The 16,706-nt window shown below is 35.1% G+C and overlaps 3 protein-coding genes across 4 annotated transcripts; 1 reads left to right on the forward strand and 2 right to left on the reverse strand.

The window, feature by feature from the left end:
• Positions 1-448: 448 nt before the first annotated feature.
• On the reverse strand, positions 449-4,672 carry LOC116006676. Its single transcript, XM_031247143.1, has 2 exons — positions 4,492-4,672; positions 449-3,221 (listed from the first exon to the last, which is right to left on the reverse strand). The coding sequence occupies exons 1-2, from the start codon at positions 4,496-4,498 to the stop codon at positions 1,129-1,131; spliced, it is 2,100 nt and encodes a 699-aa protein (XP_031103003.1). The 5' UTR covers positions 4,499-4,672; the 3' UTR covers positions 449-1,128.
• A 4,833-nt stretch (positions 4,673-9,505) lies between these two features.
• LOC116005576 (ubiquitin-conjugating enzyme E2 22-like) lies at positions 9,506-13,393 on the forward strand. 2 transcript variants are annotated; one of them, XM_031245805.1, is made up of 9 exons: positions 9,506-9,638; positions 9,771-9,856; positions 11,101-11,142; positions 11,299-11,433; positions 11,629-11,776; positions 11,854-11,931; positions 12,219-12,331; positions 12,442-12,545; positions 12,835-13,393. In XM_031245805.1, exons 4-9 carry the CDS (start codon positions 11,431-11,433, stop codon positions 13,172-13,174), a joined length of 786 nt encoding a protein of 261 aa, XP_031101665.1. In that variant the 5' UTR covers positions 9,506-9,638; positions 9,771-9,856; positions 11,101-11,142; positions 11,299-11,430; the 3' UTR covers positions 13,175-13,393. The 2 variants fall into 2 exon arrangements, with proteins under 2 accessions (XP_031101665.1, XP_031101664.1); XM_031245804.1 differs by lacking the exon at positions 11,101-11,142.
• Positions 13,394-14,038: 645 nt separating this feature from the next.
• On the reverse strand, positions 14,039-16,242 carry LOC116006666 (calmodulin-7). The gene is made up of 2 exons (XM_031247131.1): positions 16,033-16,242; positions 14,039-14,686 (listed from the first exon to the last, which is right to left on the reverse strand). Exons 1-2 carry the CDS (start codon positions 16,106-16,108, stop codon positions 14,313-14,315), a joined length of 450 nt encoding a protein of 149 aa, XP_031102991.1. The 5' UTR covers positions 16,109-16,242; the 3' UTR covers positions 14,039-14,312.
• Between the last annotated feature and the right edge of the window lie 464 nt (positions 16,243-16,706).

Here is a 16,706-nt window from a genome sequence, read left to right on the forward strand (position 1 = left end):
TCTCCAAATGTTCCTCGAACCAATCATAGACTTTATTGAGATTCCCCTATGAGAACCATATATGAGATTTCGAGCATTTTATCATATGATAGTTAAGTGTTTCTCATTTGAGAAAGGGCACTTCATTTTCTCTAGTTTGAGTTTCTTTTGGCTTGTCTTCCAGTAAAATCAATCCCTTCAATTATTGGAGTAAGACAATGTCACAAATGCTGGGTCACTCTCCTGTGAAGATACCATACAAATGCTGAAATGTTGCACTGCACGTTGCTTTCTTCTCACTAAAAGACTTGAGGCTTTATCTTTTCCCTCACATTCCTCATCTCTCTCGCACCCTGCCAATGCATTCATGTTCACTTTCTTCTTAACACAAAAATAAAATATCTCAGTGTTGATATTCGTGGTTTTCTCCACATTTTCTTTGAAGAAATATCAGTAACAGAGAAGTAGGAAACCAAGAAAAAAGAATGGTAGATATGCAACAACAAATCAAGCAACCAAATAAGACTGAGGAGGAGGATATATCCAATTTACAAATCTGGTATGCATACCCATACCCCACTTTCCCTGACGACACATTCTCAAATAACCTCCTAACTTTACAAGGAATAATAATCACATCTGACATTAGATCACAACTTATCCAACACAAACTCTTCAAAATTCCAAAAGAAGAAAAAAGAAACCAAAAAAAAAAGGTAACTCCAATGGTATTTGTACTACAGACTGATTCATGGGACTGCAACAGCATCAACGGATCCATCTCAAGGGATTTCATCAAACGCTATGTGACTTATCTCAGCAGGTATGTTGAAACCTCTTTGAATGTGGCTTTTTGGCACATTTATAAAGCCGAGAGCAGCAAGTCACCAAGAAATACTTTGTATCGATTATGGACAAGCTGCATGAAATGCGTGTTAATTTGCTTCCTCAGTTGGGAGCAATGCCACTTTGGGAGCAGCCTGCAACAAGGACTCAAACAGCCTTCTTACTATTGTTTCTAACCTTGGGACAGCACCCAAAGTAATCCAAAAAGTGACAGAAGAGTTCTGTCCTTGAAATAATTCTTGAGACCCTGGAAGGTGTTGGGAGTCCAAATATAATAAATACAGCTGCATAGAAGGTGCCCATCTAATTAGATGTATCAATCTCCTTTCCATGATCTTCCTCAAAAACGTGTCTCTTCAACCTTCTTAGCCAGATTGCATAATCTAATGGATATGGTGTTCCACAAAGGCTGTCAACATAATCTGCAAACGCTTTCAAAACCGCAGATATATCCCCAAGATTCTGCTGAATTAGCCTCTTTGACCAAGAGGTTTCCCTCCATTGCAGTGCTCCCTCAACTGAATCCAACTCAGGCATAGCACCACCAGAAGAAAAATAAAGCATGTACACCAGGCTCTCGGCATCAGAAGCTGAGCACAGTTTCCCTTCCTGAAGGGCATAAGTAGATGAGAAATGAAGGTTCATCGCAGGACGGTCCCTCTCTTCCAAAATGGCATGTCCCCAACCAATAAGGATAAAATAAGGCTGCCTCACACCAGATGTAACATAGATAATATTCTCTGGCCTGATGTCCCCATGCCGAATTCCTGCTGAGGCAGCTGACGAAAGGGCAGACAAACAGTCATGGCAACACCTAATAGCCTCGTCAGTACCAAACTGACCATCTCTCACCATGTCGGCAACTGTTTTACCAACAGGACTAGTGGCTAGGATTGAGGTCCCACACCATGGATGCTCACAGTTACCACCTGAGCTTGATCTCCGGCACTGACCAGGGTGAACTATCCGGCCAGATGCACACAACTGAGGCAGATACTTGCAAGACAAACCCTTCTGTTTCATGACGCACAAAACTTTAGTTTGCCTTTGAACTTGATACCACAATTTCATATCTTCCCAAGCTGGTTCCAGCTGAGAAGGATGAGACCCAACATAAAGAAATAAAGATTTCCCTGGATCATCAACAGGGGAAGCAATATAATATGTTATCTCTCCATCACTCAGCATTTCATTGATATGATAACCTTTCTGCAAGTTTGAATCCTCTATCAACATAACAGACCCTACTTCTAGCATCATAGGTTTATTGGACTCCAACCTTATGGATTCTTCTTGTACTTCTACAATTTCAGGTGAAGCAGAATGCTGTTGGTGCCGGAATAAACCATTTCCATTGACCCTGTTATCACCTAATTGCCTCTCAATTCGTCTTGATTGAAGACGAGAACTGTGGTCAGCAGCTAAATCTTCAACTGAGTTTTTTGACATACCAGCATACTGTGTGATTGAATGGAAGGTGGCAAAGAGTACCTGTAACGCACCAATATCTCCCCAGTTTGCATTTCCAAGCTTGTTCCAGATCCTATCAATCGGGGAAATCGCAATTGACGCATGATTTATTATCCATTCAGCAGCACAACCATAAACATTATTCAAATCTATTTCCAACTTGCTCACATCTCCTTCAATTTTCATTACCCCACCATACTGAGAATCAACCAGTAGGACAAAGACAGAATTCAAACTGAGAGGAATGTTGGATTTGCTGAGGCTTCTTGAAACCAATACACGTATAGCAAAAAATAAAGCTTCATTGATAATGGAGAGAGAAGGCTTACGGTTGCTATCTAATGTGGCAAGGCTACCAATATCAGGTCGAAGAAGTGCTAATTCAAGAATATCATCCCACTTTCCCTGTGCATGCCTTGGGTTCTTTAGGATTATTGCTGTGGCACAAATACCCCCAAGTCTCCCTTTAGAAATGGCCTTCTCAGCCTGGTAGAATTTCAAGTTTGTGTTGTACACACAAGAAACATAGAAAGGCAAGGGTTCATCCTGACCCCAAAATGCCTCCCACAAGCCCTTCACACCTGCATGCAGAAAATCTTCAAGGGCAAGGTAAGCAGTGGCTTCCACAGCACCAGATGTGGAGGCATAAACAGCACTAGGCATCCGAACCAGTTGCTGAAAGGGGACTCCTTCCAATGCATAATCAAACTTTTGGAGATCTATCAACTCAAAGGGTGTTTCAAAAGGAAGTGCATCATGTGCTGATTTTTCTGCAATTTCTTCAAACCATGTTGTAAGGTTTGTTGTCAGTATTTCACTGTCTGTAAATCTACGGAGGAACTCTTTGCGGTCTTGAACTCTACCACCTGAAGATATAGTAGATATCTTTGCCACAGATTCCACTGACTCGCGATCTGGGGACCCACCTGTAACATTCAGTTCAAATGTTGAAAAAACATCAAGTTTGCTAGAATTTTGACATTAAAAATGGAGGATACAAGGATACAACAGTAACAGCCGCATGACAAGAAATATAAACAGATCTACTCGCATCTACAAAATCCATTTTTTTAAAGCATGATTATGGACAGTGAAAAGACAATATATGTTTCAGGACCTTAAATGATAACAACTCCATAAGATTACTAACACCCTAAGAGATTAACCCATCCATCATTCCATGTTAGCCCAATATTCTTGAATCTTGATACTTCCCAGTGCATGTTCAGTATTCATTGTTCACGGGGAGAGAGAATCAGTTCTGAATGGAATGCTATCTACATGCCCTGCTTCCGTGTTACGTAGATTAACTTATAAAGTATAACAGCAACATAAAGATCAGAAAATTTTAGTATTGTGTAACTTCAAGACATTTTTAAATGAGTTTAGTGAAAGCAAACCTCTATATAAGTAACAATACTCCATCTTTTAAGAGAGAACAATAGAAACTCCATCCTCATGTTAATTGATGAGTGATGACATGCATCATGTTCTTCAAACAACATTGGTATTATACTTTTGTCAAACATTCTTTATCAATTATTTTTCTCCAATGTTAATTCCTAAGAAGTAAATCAGGTAAATACATTTCATCCATATTATTTTTGTATTATACTTTCCCATGTCCAAGAGAATTTAAACATTTTGACACCCAAATTGGTTTATTACAGCACTTTGACTATCGCATTCACCAGAAACTAATAATCGCATCAAAAGTTCAGATAACTGATTCATCCTTGCCACTACTTTTTCAGCAAAATTATTTCCCGAGATTCAACCAAACGTCCATAAATGCAGATATTTATAATTTATCTCAGGCAAAATGCAATCCCTGCCTTCATATCTTCACATTGCTTCTAGAATAAATGAGCTCAATTCACTTATTAAAAACAAAAAGGAAGTTCAGCTTACATTCTCCTTATTCCTCAACAGAACGATTCATACAAAAATACGAACACTCAACCGGGGATCAGAGCAAACTCACAAACACATCATCACTCACAAAGCTCAGGAACTCGCCAACCAAATGATCAAACACAAAATTCAGAGACATCTAAACTCAACAACACTTCCTCACAGCAAACTATCACGATTCCGGATTCAAAAGTCAAAGCTAAGTAAAGTAAACCACACGGTCAAATAACCACTACATCTTAGGGTTTTCAGATGAAAGAGAAGACGTAATGGAACATTTACCTTCCATTATTCACGGAGTGGAAATAACTGAAGTTCCGGTCAGATCGTCGGCCGCAAAGAACGCATCGCTCAGCAAGCAAAGTCACCGACGACTACACTGCCGCTATTTACTCTCTCTCTCTCTCTCACTACCAATTTTCTCTCTCTAGAACACTCTCTTCCCTGCCTCGGTGGTTATGTCTGACCGAAGAGTATTAAATTACTTTTTATTTTTGGTTTTTTTTTTAATTGGTTTTTGATTTATTAGTTTGTTTGTTTGTATTTCTCTTTTTTCCATTCGGACCAAAAAAGAGAATAAAGGCATTGTAAGAAGAGACAATGATTAAGCAAGGCGGCAAACGTTATTTTTTGTCAAGTCGTATTATTATAGTGGTCACCCTCTGAATTTTGACTAATAATGACTTTGATTTTAAATCGAGTAATACTATACCTATTTCATCATAAAAAAATTAATTTAATCAGACCGATAAATAGTAAAGGGGTAAATCATAATGATTTAATGACTCATTAGTTGAAAAAATTACAACACTTAATAAAAGTTTTATTTCATATGACTCTATATATTATTTTTCCAAACAAAACCTTACAATTTTGTGATACCTACTACGGGGCATCCCCTTTCGATAGGTACAAGGAGCAGAGCATATTTGGTGAAAATTAGTTAAGTGACTTTTAAAAATAAAAAATAAATGAATTGATTCGAATTGAAATAAAAAATTATAGTATCCTTTTTATACTTTCTTAAACCATTTCAGCCTAAAGAATTTAAGTCATTAATGACTATCAATTTAAAAAGGTAATCGAGATCTCATAATACTATATGGTAAATCAACAGAATTTAGCAAACTATTTTTAAATTTAAAAAGTCTCAATTCGATGAACAACATGAAATTTTTTTAAAAATCTTAATTATCGATAATTAAAGCATGTGCTCCAGTTGATAGTTGGACTGTACATACTATATTTATGCTCACACGCCCCTCAACGTATGTTATAGATAAGTACAATGAGTGATATGAAGTGCAAGTTCCAATAAAATTGACATGAATAGTGCAGGAGGGGTCTTTTTAGAATGGTAACCGATATATTATTACAATATATCGTAGTTGGCAAAAACTATTATATTTCAAATAATTTTACAATTCGTAAATTTATATTTAGAAAGGTTAAATTTATATGTATCTTATGATTTTTTTAATAGAAGTGTAAATATAAAAATATATATAGAGTTAAAAGATGAAAAATGCAAATATTTATAAAACTAAACAAGCTCTTAAATTCTCGATATCTCCTGAATATTATGTAACATTAATTATCATTTGAATGATAACAAATAGTAATACCTTCTAATATTAATAACAAATGAACACAACATTGAGGGAATTTGCACATTCAATGGTACTTTAATCAAAATTTAGTATAACATATTTTCTCTCACATTTATATATTTACTATTTTTTCACGCGCATTACGCGAATGAGATAATACCCTAATGTTTATTTTCAAATAAGTATTCCAAAGTATATCAATACAAGATTATATAAGAGATATTCATGCATATGTAATTGAATGTTGAAATTGTTTATTTAAATCAGCAATTCAAAGTATATGAATGCAATATAATATAAGATATATTGATTATAATTTTCACTAATGTCATTACTGTATCGAGTTCTGTGTTTTATAATGATTATTACATAAACTTTTTTTTAACTTGTGATGGAATCAACAAATTCAAGATATTGAATGAAGATAAAGAGTTTTGTGTCCCATCATTAAAAGAAATCAAAGAGTTTCTTATTTCTACATATAAAGATGCTAATACACATTAAGTGGACTGTTACAGGGAATTTATATGAAAAGTGCATATATAAACAACATCATGGGAATCATTTATGGATCAACATCAACTAGTATATCCATAACTTTGGGTTGTTGCAAGAGTTTTATCAAACCACATTGCAAACTCTTCAAGACTACGTACTATAAAAATGATGTTTTAAGGCACTCTGTTCTGTTGCTACTTTCTCAACCTACTGAAGTACAAAGAGTCAACAGTCACCTCAACTGAGCCTCGAACTCACTCTTTTTCATGTGGAAGTGTAAATCGAGTGCCACATGAAATTGTACTGTATGAAATGGTGGCCACCGTCCTCGTTTCATATGAAATTGTACTATATGAAATGGTTGTATGGTTGGATTCGTACAAGCGAGGTGATGAACTTGGTTTTGGACTGTGGGGTGTGTCTATCGCGAGTTCGGCGACGGCGGCAACAAGCCGGTGGCTACGGCGGCAAGTCGACAACAAGCCGGTTAGACTATGGGGTGTGGCGGAAGCTGTTTTTTTTTTTTACTTAGAAGACTCAATTACACTATCCGTTTAACTTAGTGATGACCATTTTTTCAACAATATATAAACTATAAGTGGCCATTAGAGTTTTTTATTTTAATACGTTTTTTTAGTGTTTCATATTTCTGAATAATAATAAATGGAGGCCCTGGCCCAATACTAGCCTAACCAAATAGAGGAGAAGCCTGCAAAAGAAGAAATTGATATGTGAGTGTGTGAGGCAAATAACTACACCAGTGACATAGACAACACAATTGAGTTGTATTATGGGTATTGGATTTATTGGCTAAACATAATAGGTAGCCTATGAATGTAGTGGTGGAAATAATTTTAAGAGTACTTATCAAAGCTCCACAAAGAGAGGTGGTGGAGGAAGATGGAGCTCAAGTCTCTTTATCCTTGATAAGGAATAGATTGTGCTAGTGAAATACTCAAACATATGAATAGTAGAATAAAAGTAGTTCTTTTACTCGCTTTATTGTGAAAATTTTACTTCGAATTATTTGTGAAGATGAGTTTGAATTAGAATTGCGTGCTCAAATAGTTGGATAACCAACATGGTTGGCATGGTGGTTTAGCACCTCGTCCCTTAAGTATGAGATTGGGGGTTTGATCTCCATTCTTGAGTAGTAACTACGAGATTTTCTCGATTACAACTCTCACATTTCTTATCAGCCGCATTAGTTTTTTCACCCAATTATGAGTTGTTAGTAAGCGTCGACCAAGCTTGGATCCCTTCTGTTTCATAGCATTTCAATTGGTTTATTTAAATTGTTTAATATCTATTTATTTTGTTTGTTTTTCATTGTTTCGTTCAATCACCATCGTATTGGTTATTAAATTAGCTCATTTGTAAACTCTCATAGCTAGTGCTTATCTCGTAATTTACTCCATCCTCAAACACTATTTGAAAAAGAAAATCATGTGTCAAATTCTATAAAACGTTACAAGTTATTTACAATAAATTTTGTAGAATATATTAATAAATTTGAACTAATTAAATCTTAATCTTCTGTTTGTGTTTCCCTTTCATACCAAAAAACAATTAAAAAAACATTGTTTTAAATATAAATAGTGATATAATAAATTATGCTACAAGGAAATTTATATGTATGTAAAGAAAAGGAAAATGTGAAGCTGGCATGGGACTGGTAGCAACGGCTAGGAGCGTAGAAAGATGTGTGTCCAACGGTCAGTACAATAAGTCTATACGGTCAATTTTGAATTTCGAATAATAATTTTATATAATAGCCTTTTTATATGTTAATTTCTTTAAATATCAGTTTTTTTTAAGCCAACATATAAGACTTGTTTTGATTTTCAGATAATATTCGTGGTGTATATAAATTAATTGAATAATGGAGTCGCTCAGTCACTCAATTTATGAACACCCAATAAATAAAAGTCAAGCCATAAGCGAAAAGATGGGAAAGAAAAAAAAACATATTTCAAAATAAAACATATGCACGTGTCAACTCATAAATTAAGAAATCGAAATTTCAAACTATGAGTTATAAGATATGTATGTGATCCAACGTAGTTGCGGTGTATTAACTTTTTCATATGTAATAGTATGTAAATCACACAATGAAAGATGTTAACAATAATTAAGTTTGTGAGTTTTAAGTATATAAATTATGTTATGCTCTATCAACTCGATAACCGATCTCGGTCAATTATTCCAATAATAATTGAGGTTATAATGTATGGCTGATCTGCCTAGGGCCTAACAAATTTGATATTGTGATTTGTGAAGGGCGTTGGACCTACCAATAAGAAAAATAAAGATACTATCAACAACCCAAATAATTCTTATTGAGTTGACAAATTAATCACAACCACTGCTTATTAAATTTCATTGATAATACTAATATGTATTAGAGGTTCGTTCTCTTATTTGATAATAAGCGAATTGTTTGGTCTAAATTCATGTAGTTAGTCTTATCTCTATCATATATATATATATTGATAGAGTACTATTGATTCTGTGACAATGTAGTATCCACCTGAGACCTCTCATTCGAGAAGTCATAGCTATGCCGCTCGACCACAAGGTATATATAGTACTATTGATTCTGAGACAATGTAGTATCCACCTGAGACCTCTCATTCGAGAAGTCATAGCTATGCCGCTCGACTACAAGGTCATTGGTTCTCTCTCATCTATATCTTAAAAAAAAAAATACTCCGTACAAAATTGTATGTATGTATCAATATTTTTAGAAAATTTATTTTAAAATGGAGTTTGATTAAATGTTGACTAGAAATCTTCCCGTCGAATGTAAGTGCAATGTGATAATTATCTTTACCATTTTATTCCGTGCATGAAAAAAAAAGAAGAGATTTTTTATACTAACCATCTCTGTTAGTACATAGATCAAATATGTCATTTAAGAAAATGAAAATGAAAATGAAAATGAAATATTCAAGACAAAATGAGCTAAAACGGCTATATCACACATGCCATTTTTCCAATTATAAAATGTGTATTAAACAGATAAAAATAATATTTAATTTTTTAATTAAAGAATTCCCAGAATATAACTAATAAAATTCAAATTCAAAAAATAAACATAAATCACTTTCGGTATTTGGCAATTCATTGGATCCGCGGAGAAAAGCGGTGGAACAAGGGCAAAATCGTAATTTCACACTCGCGTCGCCTCCATTTTTCTCTCATGTCTTTTCTTCCCAATATAAGCACAGCAATATTCATCTCTCTTTCTCCTCTCTCTCTCTCTCTCTCTCTCTCTCTGAGAGTGAATCCGCTGTTTGTGGGCATTGTACGCTTCTGCAGGTGCGTATGTACCTACGTATATTCACATTTTTATGCGCTTTCGCTATCGATTCATCCAATTATTATTCGTTTTTGGGGGAAAAGGGATCGCTTTTTTGAAATGTTGTGCTTTACTTCTCTTGTTTGAGCTAGGCATTGAGAAGGCAAGAACCCTATAATCGATTCCTCTTTCTTTTTGCCAAGATTGCGCACGTTTTCTCCCCGACGGCGAAAGAAAGGTGATCTTTTTCCGTCCATTCTTGAAATGTCTGTATTTATTTCTCTTTGCATCTTCAATCTTCATTTCTAGTGTTCGGATCTCGTGTTTCTTCTTCTGCTTAACGATCAACTGATTCTTAACTGCTAAATGGGAATGGGAATGGGGGATTGTGTGCTGCCTTTTGGAAAAAGGAAAAGAATATCTTTTGAGTTTTGAGGGTTGAATATTTGATTTGTATCTGATATGTGGTGTCCTATTGATGGAAAGTTGTGTTCTTTGGGGCTTAGGACTTGTGCAGTTTTGGTTACCATTTCAGTAGGATCTTTGAGTTTAATAATTAAGATGTTCCTTGTGGTTTCTGGTTTGATTTTTGTTAGTTTTAGTGGAAAAGATACTTCCCAATAGAAGCTGTGGCAAGATCTTTGCTGTTTTTATTTTTGTTTGGTTTTGAAGAGTATGAGTGTTTTGATTGTTATAGCAACTTTAAGTTAATAGTTTGATTTATTGACCAAGTGTGTTTATCTGGTTCAATCTTTAGGCAACATCAATACTTTAGTAGTTTAGTTAGACATGTGAAACGCACCACGAACAGGACAGCCCATGCCCTAGTAAAGGCTACTTGCTCTCAGTCTGGTCGAATGTGTTGGTCGGGATTCGAGAGTACCACCTTTATATATTCTTGATTTGATGCAATAATACTTTTGTTAGTTGCTTTTAAAAAAAAGAATCTAATTGTTTGATTTATTGACCTGCCATTTTGATGAAAAGTACTAGTTTATGTCACATCCACTAGATTTAAAATGGTAAAATTGATACTAAGAACAAGATTACCAGACTGCATCGATAGTAGGATACGTCCGTTACGCTCGTATTACTATAATCTATACCAAATATACAAAACACATCCTCTAAGTTGAAATCCAGTTTCTGGGAAAATATCATTACAATAAATACCTAGAGGCTTTCTTTATGTGCACGTGAGGTAAATAAGTGGTGAAATGTTTTCATGAGTATTCGGAACAGAACTATTCCCCAACAACCTGCTTGATGGGCATAGATTAGTTTATAAGGGGTTACGAGTGATCTAACTTATCCGAAAATTGGAAGTTCAATGATTTAGCATCAAAGAGAATTGAATGGATTACGATATGCTATCTTTTTACAAGCTTTCTCCTTATCTTCTTTCCACGTGAGCATAAAAAGCATAATATTAGAATGTTAATTTATACAAACCATCTCAATTTTGTATATCATGCTCTGTAGGCACTAATTGCCATTTGAAAGATTGTCCTGCACTAGCTTTGTGTAAGTGCTGTCTTATTTTTAATATTTACTAACCAATGTTTTGGACTGTGGAAAGGACTACTAGGACTGGGTTGTTCATTTTGATTTACTGCTAGCTGAATATACTTATTAATCCTAATATGAAATAGTTTTTTTTCCCCCTTTTCTTTTGTGCAGGGTTGTTTGTCTTTAGAGTTGATTAATTGACAGTGAGAGCGCTTGGCATTCCACCTGCCTTATTGATTTGCTGCAGCAAAGTTAACATTTTCTCCCGGGAGGCGAGGATCAATTGTTAAAATTAGTTTGGCTATGGTAATTTACTAATATGTTATTATATTTCCTTGAAGTGGGACCTCGAAAGATATTTAAATCTTTTTGTTAAATTGGTAAAGAGCATTCAAATGTCTATACTAGATATCGAATCATTATTTAAGCATATGTTTCTCTTAATCAATTCATTATTTGTTTGACTAGTAACCCCTTGGTAACTTTGGGTTGTTAACTTAGGCGGCAACCAATGAAAATCTCCCACCAAATGTGATAAAGCAATTAGTTAAGGAATTGAAGAATCTTGATGAAACTCCTCCCGAAGGCATTAAAGTTGGTGTAAATGATGATGATTTTTCAACTATATATGCTGATATTGAAGGGCCAGGTATCCTTTATCTGCTATGAATAACATCATTCTTCGGGAAAGTTTAGTTCTTTTCTGAAATTTCACCTTTTTTGCAGCTGGAACTCCATATGAGAATGGTGTCTTCCGCATGAAGTTGATATTATCTAATGATTTCCCGCATTCACCCCCTAAAGGTTGTCTCTCTAATTTATTGGAGTTAAAATTCTTTTTGTCTTCCCGTCTCAAATTAATTTGCTAGAATGCCATATCAACAATTTGCCCTCTCATTCAACTTAGCTATTGCCCTTCTCTTCTGGTTTCATATCAACAAATGTAGTCCTCTAAAGTTCGGGTTTTCATTCTCAACTATAGACTAGAATTTTTAGAGTTTTCTTTAAAACAAGTTCATTAGGCGAAAAATGTTACTCTTCTCATCAGCTTACCTTTTTTTTTTATGTTTCTTCTTTTTGGTCTCTCTTAGGTTTTTTCCTGACCAAAATTTTTCATCCAAATATCGCAACCAATGGTGAGATTTGTGTAAATGCTCTTAAAAGGGATTGGAGTCCAAACCTTGGCTTAAGGCACGTGTTAATGGTAAGTTCTCTACTTCCAAAATTAGTAAATAAATTAATTGGTTTATACTCATATATTGTGTAAGTCAGGTTTCTCACTCTAATATGGTACTTACACGCTGCTGGTAACAGGTGGTCAGATGTTTATTGATAGAACCGTTTCCGGAATCAGCTTTAAATGAACAGGCTGGCAAGATGCTTTTGGATAACTATGAGGAGTATGCTAGACTCGCAAGGTTAGTAATGATATGGTTTCATCAACGTCATCTCGTTTCTATCCATAAATTTGAGGAATATTTAATTAATAGTTAGTGCCTAGTATTTTCAAATTCACGGCTGTATAGTGGACAACCATTTTGAAAAGAAATTGAAAGTTTGCCTTTTAGTTATCGGAGAATTCTTGTTGAAATAGTAAGAGAGGCGACTGAACTAGAAATGCTAGGCATTAAATTTTACTCGGTGAACAAATTCTACAACTAGACGAACCCAAGCTAATAGATGCTCCTCCTGTTTCCTAATTTTCAGGCTTTATACTGGGATTCATGCTATGAAGCCGAAGCCCAAACTAAAAGGCGGGGCGATTTCTGAATCGACCACTGCACTGAATGTTGATCAATCAAAGTCCTCAGCATTTGTGGATAAGAAGAGCGTGGCAGTCTCGAGTGTTCCTCTCCAACAACCATCTCCACTCGCCCCTTCATCCAAAGCGGGGAACAGCCTGGACCAGCCGGCTTTGCCCAGTTCAACCGCGAATTGCGGCTCAGCGGCTGCCCCGCTAGCCCAAAAGAAGGAAGCTGGGTTGGCAAAGGTCCATGCAGACAGAAAGAAGATGGATGCCAGAAAGAAAAGTTTGAAGAGATTATAAGGTGTTTTCCAATGAGGATGGATGCTCTTTTTCTGTTTTCACTTCCTTGCAATGTAGTAGTAACATAAGAAAGAAGTTTGTACTATTAATTATTATTATTCAGATTGATGATGTTCTTGGTACCAATATTCCTAAGAACAATGAAATAGGCCACATTTGTGGGATTTGGGAAGTCACTCATATTTTCATGCTATAAAGAATCAAAACCTTCCAATCTCATGTATCCTTAATCATGTGAAAAACCATTTTTGTTAATTTTAAGGCTCAAATTGCATCATACAAGGATGTCTTGAGCTAGCTTTACTAGGAATCAATGTGGGTTAGAAAATTTTGAATAAACATTTAATTATTGAAAATTTTTTATTCAACTAATCATAGCAGCTAGCTATGTCCTGCAGTTTACTTTTTCCCACAAGTCTTTAAGGCCAGGAATGTGAAGGACTCTTAATGCAAGTTTTTGCAACAAGCTATGTCCCGCAATATACTTCTTCCCACAAGTCTTAAAGGCCAGGGATGTGAAGAACTCTTGATGCAAGTTCTTGCATAGATGGATGTGTTATGTTTCAACTATAAGCTGGTAGTTGAACTATTACCTATAACGAATAATTTTGTTACAATTCGAATAATTTTGTTACAATTTGATTAAAGATTTAAGCAATAACGTTCTAAAGATTAAATTTGATTAAAGATTTAAGCAATAACGTTCTGTATAAAATTAAACGTTAGTTTCTAAATCTGCCCAGCTAACATTTTACCACTCTACCATGAGAATTATATGCAGTATTATAACAAAGCTACATTTATTATCTGCATTTCAGTGCATTATAATAATTTCAAAATTCCACCCAACAGGAATAGTGCATCTTCAAATAGCAAAAATATACATATATATAATAATAATGAAATAATAAATGAAGCGAAACTTTTAACAACATAATATAACGTGGGGGATAAAAAGATTCCACTACCCCTACAATAGAGAAAAATTACATTAATTCAACATCCGACCTTAAACCATCCAATAAACAAGGAAAATAGAAAGACTTGGGAATCCATTGTACTAACTTAACCCATCCAAATTCTAGTTCTTTTCAAATTCTAGTGGTTTTTTTAAGATTTAGGTTGAGAAGAGGGGAAATCACTTGGCCATCATAACCTTGACGAACTCCTCGTAGTTGATTTGACCATCGCCATCAACATCGGCCTCCCTTATCATCTCATCCACTTCCTCGTCAGTGAGCTTCTCACCGAGGTTTGTCATCACATGGCGAAGCTCAGCAGCAGAGATGAAACCGTTCTGGTCCTTGTCAAAAACTCTAAAAGCCTCTTTCAGTTCCTCTTCAGAATCAGTGTCCTTCATCTTCCTGGCCATAAGATTTAGAAACTCCGGGAAGTCGATTGTTCCATTGCCATCAGCATCCACTTCATTTATCATATCCTGTAGCTCAGCTTCGGTGGGATTCTGTCCCAATGACCTCATCACAGTCCCAAGCTCTTTGGTAGTGATGCAACCTGCAGATTACTAATGAGGATTAACTTATGTTCCAATCAACCCAAGACTGCAGTTCAGGAAAAAAGAATGAAAATATACAAGCTTCTGCCACTCAGAAGCAAAAAAGCAAATGAATGATGACAATTAACCAGATACAAGGCAGGTCTTTGATAGCCAAAGATCAAAGAACTCTTTTAGAGCCATCCAACATGTCACATTAAAGTAACTACATGCATTTAGGAATTAGAAGATGACAATTTTGTCCAAAGAATGAAGGATATAACATTATCCTTCCCAAAGGATTAACCACATTTTCTACAATTATTTCAGATCTAGCACTGCAATCAACGCTATCAGCCCTGTTTGGCTTCCTGAATCAAGTCTAAAAGATTTTTTATTCAGAACATCTAGGAAATGGAAAGAGAACTGAAGTTGAAGATAATGATCTTGCTCATAACAATCTATTAGGGATGTTAAGATGACATAAAAAAATGACAATAATAACAAATACTCCAGTTTGTATATCCATAAACCTTAAAATTTTTATTTCCGTTCCAAATTTGACAAGAAAAATATTCATATTCAATGAGTGAAATTAAAATGCCACAAAGATGACAGAAATTATAGTCATCCTCAAATCAATCAGCTTCGCCTCATGGTTTATTCCTTAAGCAGGTAAAGGTATAGAAGGGAAAAGAAAAAGGCAAATGCATACTGCATAAATTGCTAGTACATAACATGCAAGCATATAAAATCATGTTGAGACAACTCTAATTATTCTTAGGAGAAAACAAGCCCTTAGGGGCTTTCAGTCACCAAATACACCTGGAAATCAAAATCATTTCTTCAAATTCAAAGTTTCAATGCACATTTCCGAGTCAACAACTGATTTCAGATTCAAAAGTCGAATAAATATGTCACGGATATGACAGAAATTATAGCCATCCCCAAATCGATCAGCTCCGCCACATAGTGTATTCCTTAAAACAGATAAACGCATACAAGGAATAGAAAAAAGCAAATGCATAATGTATAAACTGCTAACACATGCACACATATAAAATCATGTCGAGAAAACTCTAAATCATTCCTAGAACAAAACAAGCCTCTAAGCGCTATCGGTCACCCTATACACCGTGATATCTAAACGATTTCTTCAAATTCCAAGGCTCAACGCATATTTCCGAGTCTCCGGCTTATTTCTTCTACCAATCGGTTCCGAACTAAAGATCAAAACAAACCAGATCTGTGCGCATATAATCAGGCAAATAAACACACAAAAAATAAAAAATAATAAAAACGGATACGTATACCAACGCAGCAAAACAAAATACAGTAACGGATAAGAGAAAAGAGAGAATCGAACCATCGCCGTCCTTGTCGAATAGGCTGAAGGCCTCCTTGAACTCGGAGATCTGATCGTCAGTCAGCTGATCCGCCATGTCTGTGCAGTTAGTTTAATTTGTTTTTTTTTTCTCGTCAAAGCGGAATGAAAATGGCAAAGAAGACGAGAGTCGAGAGGAAGATAGTTCTGGAAATGGGAGTGTGATATTTGTTTCCGCCTTAGGTTTCGGAGGACGAGAGGAGAGTGTAGCCTTTTATATAACGACCAATCACCATTTTGCTTCAATCCGGACGTCTCCTCCTCCTCCGAATCTCTATCCTTTTGCTTCCGTCTTTCCCTCTTTGCCCCTCTCTCATTTCTCTTCGTTTTCCTAATTTCTTCTGTCCAAAAATTGTTATTTACTTTGTCTTATTTTATTTCAATTAATAATATTAAAGGTATCAACTACTATATACTGTGATGATCCTCTGTTATCCTTTTAAATATGTGATTACATGATTAAATTCTAGTGGTAAGGCATAGATTATTTGGACTGAGAATGTTTGAGAAAAAAATTTAAAAAAAATCAAAAAATAATATCATGAGTTCTTACGAAAATAATATCAAAAGTATTTACTATTTAATGTTAATAATATTTAATTTAATATTAATATATAAAATTTCTATATTTAAAATTTTTATTAATAGTACTATTA

The sequence above is a fragment of the Ipomoea triloba genome, chromosome 15 (assembly GCF_003576645.1).
Source record: "Ipomoea triloba cultivar NCNSP0323 chromosome 15, ASM357664v1".
Taxonomy (NCBI): Eukaryota; Viridiplantae; Streptophyta; class Magnoliopsida; order Solanales; family Convolvulaceae; genus Ipomoea; species Ipomoea triloba.

Bases quoted from the DNA above. Each gene is read 5' to 3' on its own strand.
- LOC116005576 (XM_031245805.1), top strand. The intron at 11,777-11,853 runs GTATCCTTTATC...CCTTTTTTGCAG, and splicing joins TGCTGATATTGAAGGGCCAG to CTGGAACTCCATATGAGAAT. The intron at 12,546-12,834 runs GTTAGTAATGAT...CCTAATTTTCAG, and splicing joins GAGTATGCTAGACTCGCAAG to GCTTTATACTGGGATTCATG.
- LOC116006666 (XM_031247131.1), bottom strand. From the start codon at position 16,108: ATGGCGGATCAGCTGACTGACGATCAGATCTCCGAGTTCAAGGAGGCC. The intron at 14,687-16,032 runs GTTCGATTCTCT...AGTAATCTGCAG, and splicing joins ATTCGACAAGGACGGCGATG to GTTGCATCACTACCAAAGAG.